The sequence below is a fragment of the Silurus aristotelis genome (assembly GCF_946808225.1).
Source record: "Silurus aristotelis genome assembly, chromosome: 7".
NCBI classification, from domain to species: Eukaryota; Metazoa; Chordata; class Actinopteri; order Siluriformes; family Siluridae; genus Silurus; species Silurus aristotelis.
This window is the reverse complement of record NC_139580.1, coordinates 31,915,732-31,924,146: the sequence shown is the minus strand read 5'-3', so window position 1 is coordinate 31,924,146 and position 8,415 is coordinate 31,915,732. Positions and strand designations below refer to the sequence as shown.

Sequence of the window (8,415 nt, the reverse complement as noted above, 5' to 3'; positions counted from 1 at the left end):
AGAGAGAGAGAGAGAGAGAGAGAGAAACACCTGGCAGAGCTGATGGTGGGAGAGATAGAGAGAGAGAGATACCAGGCAGAGCTGATGGTGAGAGAGAGAGAGAGATACCAGGCAGAGCTGACGGTGTGTATGGTGATATGTTTGTGGGAAAACAGAGGTTGCCAGGTGAAGTCACGTGACCACACGTGCGCTGCCTAAACTGAGACTATCTGGTCTTTTTTGTTCTGTTAGCGGCGTGAAAAATCAGAAACTGTTCTCGGAAAGTATGTGTTCACACGTGCACTTATTTATTCCATTAAATCACAACATTTGCCGTCATATAATCGCACAAGCCGACATCACGTCTGTGATACGATTAATGGTGCAGCACTAATAGAAACCCCGGTGGACCTTCGAGTAGTTTCTGAAGGATCATTAGCTCCATTCCATCACAGTACCATCACCTTTCTGTTCCTGTTACTGACGCTGTTTATTTTCTCTCTTTCACAGCTTCCTGTCCTTAATGATCAGCAGAAGAGTAACACTGAGGTAAGAATAGATCTCGGCCACTGTTCTCTCCTGATGTTCCACAGTGTAACTGTAGTGTTTCTGTGCTCCTGCAGGCCATCATGCTGGCTGTTATGAAAAAACTGACATATGATGACGAGTACAACTTTGAAAATGAGGTAGTTATAATCCTGAATAACGATCTCTTATTATTATTATCATTATTAATGTGAATGCTGGGACAGGGGAGGTTTATAAACTGCTCTTTTATGTACAATCTTCACTCTGGCTGTAAGGGTGAGGATGAGGCCATGTTTGTGGAGTACAGGAAGCAGTTGAAGATGCTGCTTGATCGCTTGGCTCAGGTTTCTCCTGAGCTCTTACTGGAGTCTGTGCATAGAGTCTTCACCAGCACTATGCAGTAAGATTTCAACATGCGCACACACACACACACACACACACACACACACACACACACACACACACAACACACACACACACACACACAGTTACCTGCAGCAATTAGCTAGCATTGTGTGTGTGTGTGTGTAGGAGCTGGCAGTCGTCCCGTTTCATGGAGGTGGAGGTGGCGATTCGCTTGTTTTACATGTTAGGAGAAGCACTACCTGCATCCCACGGAGCTCATTTCAGTGGTGATGCAACAAAAGCCAGCACTCTGCAGGACATGATGAGGACGGTGAGATGAAGATACACTCTTACTGGTTTTGACACTTAATGTGTCTACTGTCTTCTTGTTTCTTGTTGTCTTTTGGGGGGGGGGTTGTTTTGTTGCAACACTTTGTGGTGTTAGTTTAGAGTTTTGTGTAGTTGTGTGTTCCTTTTGTTGATTTGTTTGCTGGAGCACCTCGGTCCTGGTGGAACGTCGTTTCATTTCACTGTGTTCTGCACTGTGTTCTGCACTGTGTTCTGCACTGTGTTCTGCACTGTGTTCTGCACTGTGTTCTGCACTGTGTTCTGCACTGTGTTCTGCACTGTGTTCTGCACTGTGTTCTGCACTGTGTAGTGTGTGTGTAGTGTGTGTGTAGTGTGTATGTAGTGTGTATATACATATCCTACAAAAAGGAAACTCCTGTGTGAAAATGTAATATTTGTATCACATTGTAACTCAGGGACTACCTGCATGTAGTAGGTTTGGGGTCACGGAAATGTTTATCCATTTACAGTTATTTGCCCAAAATGTTTACCTGTGTGTGTGTGTGTGTGTGTGTGTGTGTGTGTGTGTGTGTGTGTGTGTGTGTGTGTGTGTGTGTGTGTGTGTGTGTGTGTGTGTGTGTGTGTGTGTGTGTGTGTGTGTGTGTGTGTGTGTGTGTGTGTGTGTGTGTGTGTGTGTGTGTGTGTGTGTGTGTGTGTGTGTAGCTCATCTCGAGTGGTGTGAGTGAGTACCAGCACACCTCTGTGACTCTGGAGTTTTTTGAGACTGTTGTTCGCTATGACAAGTTCTTCATTGTGGAGCCTCAGCACATTCCACATGTCCTGGTGAGTTTTGTCTCCTCTCACCATCATCTACCTGCTCAATCCACTAACACTACACTAAATCCAAGCTGTTCAACTTTATTTCTATTGAGTGTTTCACAATGAACATCAAAGCAGCTTTATAGAACTTATGACTGAAAGTGTATTATGTGTATTAATCCCATATATTGTTCGTGTGTGTGTGTGTGTGTGTGTGTGTGTGTGTGTGTGTGTGTGCACTATTCAGATGGCGTTTTTGGATCATCGTGGTCTGAGGCACAGCAGTCCGAAGGTGCGCAGCAGAGTGGCGTACCTTTTCTCCAGGTTCATCAAAACCCTACAGTGAGTCTAAGCTGCACGTGGATCCTGATGAAACGTCCTCGTGTCCTGCACTGCAAACAAATAAACAACAAATCAGTAAACAATTAGTGATTTACATTTGATCTTTTTATTCCTTTACTACAGTAAACACATGAACGCTTTTATTGAAGACATCCTGAGCCGAATACAGGACCTTCTGGCTTTAAGCCCTCCTGTAAGTCTTTCTCTCACACACACACACACACACACACACACGTACGTGTGCAGGCTGGATGTATACCTCACTCTCTGCGTGTTTCAGGAGAACGGGTTTCCTGCGCTCCTGAGCAGTGATGATCAGCTGTTCATGTTTGAGACGGCTGGGGTTCTGATCGTGAACGGTGAGAGTCCAGCTGACAGGAAGCAGGTGCTCATGCGCAGTCTCCTCACGCCGCTCATGGAGGCCTTCCGCCTGCTGCTGGCCAAACTCACCCAGGAGAGCGATGAGGAGAGACAGACTGCACTCGCTGACTGTCTCGGTCATGCTGTGGGCTTTGCCAGGTATCTTCTCCAATTTCCATCCAACACACATCACAGAGAAGAATGAAGTGCTGACTGATCATTTATCATTTAGTTTAAAGGCTGATGATAAAGTAGATCTTCTATATCCAGTATATTTTCTCTCTCTCTCTCTCTCTCTCTCTCTCTCTCTCTAGCCGTACTAGTAAGGCGTTCAGTAATAAGCAGACGGTGAAGTTGTGTGGTTGCTCTGAGGTCTACCTGGACTGCCTGCAGACGTTCCTCCCCGCACTGAGCTGTCCTGTCCAGCGGGGGACGCTGCGCAGCGCTGTACGCTCCTTCCTTCACCGCATGATCATCTGTCTGGAGGAGGAGGTCCTGCCCTTCATCCCCAATGCCAGTGAGCACATGCTCAAGGACTGTGAGCCCAAGGACCTTCAGGAGTTCATCCCCCTCATCAGCCAGATCACAGCCAAGTTCAAGGTGTGCTGTGTGAAGGTGTTTACACTCGTGAACAAACCAGGTGTTCAATAATCAGGGTTTTATCTGTGGACGCCTTCATATTCTCTAAAACCCACCATCACTGCTAGACCATGTGGATATATTTTACAGGAGTCATTGTGCATTCTGTTTGTTGTTATTTTTAGAGGACCGTAAATCAGTACTGATACACAAACTGCACACTGACTCCTCTAAAATATATCCACGTTTCATTTCTACACTTTTGTCCCTTGAGAAGATACTAACATGAATATAATATAGTTGCTGAAATGTGAGGGTGCACTTACTTTTTTCAGCAGAGTAGAAAGCCCTGGTATCTCAGGGCGATGTGAAGAGAGATCGTAGAAAACATGATCAGTGAGCTGAACATATAAAGCCGGGTATTGAAGCAGCTTTATGGTATTGTAGTGTTTCAGCCTAGACAAGACAAGGTCACAGCAAGGTCATATGTTCTACAGTAATTTCTTCTTTTTAAAGGATATTTTTAGACATAAATGAAAATCAGTGTATCAGGAATCATGCATATAATCAGGTTTTGTTCTCGGAAGGTATAGTCGTTTATAGTAAACTGTATGTGTGTGTTCTGTTTTATGCTCACCCATAAACATGAGCTTCACCCGAGCATCTAAAATCTCTATAACGTGACAGGAGGCATCTCTCAACACAATCAGACCTGATCAGATATTAGTGTAAATATCTGATCCTCCGTCACCTCTTTATGAGGATCAGATATTTAAACCTCATAAAGATTAAAACTGAGCCTTTTTTCTAAAAATGTACTTATCTGGAAACTATGTAGATCATGATATAAGACTCGTATCTACCTTCCAGATCAGGATCCTTCAAAATGTTCAGGATTTGTTTCAAGTTTTAGATGCAGCAAGGGATAATGAATATTTTATCATCATATGTATCTAACTGTGTGTGTGTGTGTGTGTGTGTGTGTGTGTGTGTGTGTGTGTGTGTGTGTGTGTGTGTGTGTGTGTGTGTGTGTGTGTGTGTGTGTGTGTGTGTGTGTGTGTGTGTGTGTGTGTGTGTGTGTGTGTGTGTGTGTGTGTGTGTGTGTGTGTGTGTGTGTGTGTAGAGTCAGGTGTCTCCGTTCTTGCAGCAGGTCTTCATGCCATTAGTTCTGGCCATTTTTGAGGTTTTATCTCGACCAGCAGAAGAGAACGATCAGACAGCAGCTCTGGAGAAGCAGATGCTGAGGAGGAGCTACTTCAGCTTCATCCAGACCATCGCCAGCAGTGGCATGAACGAGGTCATGGCCAACCAGGGTGAGTTTTAAACACCACCACTCCTTCAAAGTACACACACACACACACACACACACACACACACACACACACAAAATTTAGATTAAAGCACTGTTTTTAGTTTACACTTTTATGTTCTTCAGATGCTGAGAACATTGAGCGTGTGCTCTTCACCATTATTCAGGGAGCGGTGGACTTCCCTGACCCCATCGCTCAGAAGACCTGTTTCATAATCCTCTCCAGACTAGTGGAGCTTTGGGGTAAGGATGTTTCTGTTCATCTGATCACAGCTGGCTTACAGAACATTTTCACATCTGGCCAGAGGGAAGATTCAGTTTTCTAAGACTATGCAGCAGTAGTGTTCCGTATTGTTACATAAGTGTTTACCCCCCAACACACCCCACACCGGTATCTCAGGGTGATGTGGAGAGAGAACGTGATCATGACCTGTGATGCTGAACATATAAAGCCGGGTCTTGTGTTCTATATTCGCTTCTTCTTTTTAAAGGATATTCTTAATCATAAATCTGCATGGAGGAGGAGGAAAATCAGTGTTAGAGGCGTCTCTGTAGTCTTCCTGTGTACCGTCTTCCCGTGTACCGCCTACCCCTGTACGTATTTCCCGTGTACCGTCTTCCCGTGTACCGTCTTCCCGTGTACCGTCTTCCCGTGTACCGTCTTCCCGTGTACCGTCTTCCCGTGTACCGTCTTCCCGTGTACCGTCTACCCCTGTACGTATTTCCCGTGTACCGTCTTCCCGTGTACCGTCTTCCCGTGTACCGTCTTCCCGTGTACCGTCTTCCCGTGTACCGTCTTCCCGTGTACCGTCTTCCCGTGTACCGTCTACCCCTGTACGTATTTCCCGTGTACCGTCTTCCCGTGTACCGTCTTCCCGTGTACCGTCTTCCCGTGTACCGTCTTCCCGTGTACCGTCTTCCCGTGTACCGTCTACCCGTGTACGTTCTACCCGTGTACCGTCTACCCGTGTACCGTCTACCCGTGTACGTTCTACCCGTGTACGTTCTACCCGTGTACGTTCTACCCGTGTACCGTCTACCCGTGTACCGTCTACCCGTGTACCGTCTACCCCTGTACGTATTTCCCGTGTACCGTCTTCCCGTGTACCGTGTACCGTCTTCCCGTGTACCGTCTTCCCGTGTACCGTCTTCCCGTGTACGTTCTACCCGTGTACGTTCTACCCGTGTACCGTCTACCCGTGTACCGTCTACCCGTGCGCACTTCATAACCTCAATGTGGGAAACGTCCTTTATGAATACCTTTTAGCATATAATTAACATTTACTGTGTGTGTGCACGCATAAAACTTTAAACGCTCAAACCTGAAGTCTTCTTTCTGTTTGTTTTGTTTCAGGAGGTAAAGACGGTTTAATCGGCTTCCCAGACTTTATTTACAAGCACATTCTCCCCGCGTGTTTTCTGGCTCCTCTCAAACCGACCTTTGACCTGTCTGATGCACAGACCATCCTGGTACGTCTCCATTAATTAATAAAAATGATCAGACACAATCTGTTCAAACTGTTTGATTTGTTTCACCCCCGTGTTTTTCAGACTTTATCTGAGTGCACACTGACTCTGAAAATCATTCATCTCAAGAGGGTGAGTTGACGGGTTTGGGGTTAGGTTCTTGTTTGAGGTTAGGGTTCTGGTTTAGGGTTCTGGTTTGGGGTTAGGTTCTGGTTTAGGGTTCTGGGTTTGGGGTTAGGGTTCTGGGTTTGGGGTTAGGTTCTGGGTTAGGGTTCTGGGTTATCAGATCAGATGATCCCATTTGTCCGGTTGCAGTTGAAATGCAGTTTCTTTTGCTGCTTCTGTTTGTAAATCGGTGTTTTCTCCCCCAGGGGCCAGAGTTTCTTCAGTTTCTGCAGCAGGAGTATCTGCCGTCTCTGCACGTCTCACCTGAGATCACACGGGTAACAGTCACGTGTTCTGTGTTACCTGGGCAACGCTTCATTTACTCCTTATTTATTTTAATCAAACGTTCACTTTTTACATTCTGACTTCTCTTTTTAACAGGAACTCTGTCAAGTGTTTCAGCAGCCCGACACCAAGGTCCTGAAAAATTACATGAAGGTATCTCACCACACGTCTGCTCTTTACTATTCCCTCTTCAACAGAGGCAGTTTAATAACGTGTGTGTGTGTGTGTGTGGTTTTTTCCCCTCAGGCCTTCTTTCAACAAGCCAAACTGTAAACCTGCGAGTTTTACATCATAAATTAAAGAACTGCGCTTAGTATAGAAGCTGCTTTAGCACTTAAAGGGAGAAGCGTAACTGCGTCCGTCTCTGGTGTGAAGAGGAAAAACGCTACAGGACTCTGCTGAGGACTCGCTCTCACCCACCAAGTACAGTCACACTGTCTCGAGGACGGACGTCTGTGATTGGACACACGGACACGTCAGGGAGCCGTGAGGAAACCGAACCTCAGGACTTTGGGGAAAGAGATTTTGTTCTGAACAAGTGCTTAAGAATTATGACCCATGATTCCAGTAATATTTAGTATTTGTGAAAGTGTGGGGATTTAAACGAACTTGTCCAGGGTTAAAGAGTGAGTGAGTGTGTGTGTGTGTGTGTGTGTGTGTGAGTGTGTGTGAGTGTGTGTGTGTGTGTGTGTGTGTGTGTGTGTGTGTGTGTGTGTGTGTGTGTGTGTGTGTGTGTGTGTGTGTGTGTGTGTGTGTGAGAGCAGCTGGAAACGGGGAGTTTTGCTGAAATTATTTTTATTTAATTAGATTTTTTTTATGCTATGAAATAGGAATGTTTAGTTTTTATTTGAAGTGATGATGAAATTTCTGATCTGAAACAGACAAATGTGTGAAGTTTGTTTTTCCCCCAATTCATAGCAGATTAAATGCAGAATAACCAGTTTCACGTGTACAAGTTCATGTGTTTATACAGACACACACACAGACACACACACACACAGACACACACACACACACACACAGACACACACACACACACACACACACACACACACACACACAGGTGTGATCAGGTCAATTTATTCATTCCTGCAGCCTCCCCCCCCCCCCCCTCTCTCCACTTGTGTGCATGTGTGCTGGTTATGTGTCAGGCTGCAGGTTAAACTGTAAATTTTACTTCACGGATCAGGAAATAATAAAATTTGGTTTTGATCATTTTGGGGGCGGAGAGAACAAAATTGGCTCCGATTTTGAGAGGCGCTCATCATCATCTCCTGTCCATCACAGAAACATTCAGCCAGTCGTGGCCATCTGTGTGTTCATGTATGTGGAAAAGGGCAGAAAGTAACACAATTTAAATAAAAAGATTGATGGTGCACTACAGGATCCCTACACACATTCCGTGTGTTTATTCACTGGAAGTTAAAGTGAACGATATCCAGCGGTTTTTCAGCAGCGTTTAATCCGATACTGAACTCCAGCAGCTCCGTAATGAAAATTTGCCAAACAAAAAAAGTTTGATGCTGGATTTTGTTTGTTTTGAGACTCTTTAAATCTCAATCCCAATAAAGTGTTTCATAACATAATCCAGTGTTGTGTTGAATTCATCATCTTTCCTGAATGGATTTAGAACTGAAGAGTAGATGAGAGTAAAATTGAATAAGATTTCGTTTGAAGCTTGTGGACTGCAGGAGAAAATGTCACGTGGTCCAGCTGCTGCTTCTCATCACTGGAAATCTCAGTCCAAAACATCAGCCAGACTCTGATCCCCAGAATCAGAGTAACAGGAGATTGAGGTCTCAGGTTTATAGTTTTATATAAACACAAATCACCTGCAGGTTAATGAGCAGAATCTGTGGGTGCTGGTGAGAGGACACGTGTCCATGCCGTTACTTTGCACCGAGTCGTGCGTCTGATCGGCTGTTAGAGGTTTAGAATTAAGAGTTAGA

General features: G+C 45.1%; 1 protein-coding gene across 1 annotated transcript; it reads left to right on the top strand.

The window, feature by feature from the left end:
* The first annotated feature begins 391 nt into the window (after nucleotides 1–391).
* Nucleotides 392–7,134, top strand: xpot (exportin, tRNA (nuclear export receptor for tRNAs)). Its single transcript, XM_083546595.1, has 16 exons — nucleotides 392–528; nucleotides 603–665; nucleotides 783–907; nucleotides 1,039–1,183; nucleotides 1,864–1,983; nucleotides 2,207–2,301; nucleotides 2,425–2,494; nucleotides 2,582–2,820; nucleotides 2,976–3,261; nucleotides 4,364–4,553; nucleotides 4,676–4,792; nucleotides 5,904–6,019; nucleotides 6,101–6,148; nucleotides 6,388–6,459; nucleotides 6,563–6,619; nucleotides 6,713–7,134. The coding sequence occupies exons 2-16, from the start codon at nucleotides 609–611 to the stop codon at nucleotides 6,737–6,739; spliced, it is 1,764 nt and encodes a 587-aa protein (XP_083402721.1). The 5' UTR covers nucleotides 392–528; nucleotides 603–608; the 3' UTR covers nucleotides 6,740–7,134.
* Nucleotides 7,135–8,415: the final 1,281 nt, after the last annotated feature.

What these genes read in the sequence shown, in the direction of transcription:
- xpot (XM_083546595.1), top strand. Translation starts at nt 609, where the DNA reads ATGCTGGCTGTTATGAAAAAACTGACATATGATGACGAGTACAACTTT. An exon ending in TGCAGGACATGATGAGGACG is followed by an intron (nt 1,184 to 1,863) that starts GTGAGATGAAGA and finishes GTGTGTGTGTAG; the next exon opens with CTCATCTCGAGTGGTGTGAG. An exon ending in AGCACATTCCACATGTCCTG is followed by an intron (nt 1,984 to 2,206) that starts GTGAGTTTTGTC and finishes TGCACTATTCAG; the next exon opens with ATGGCGTTTTTGGATCATCG.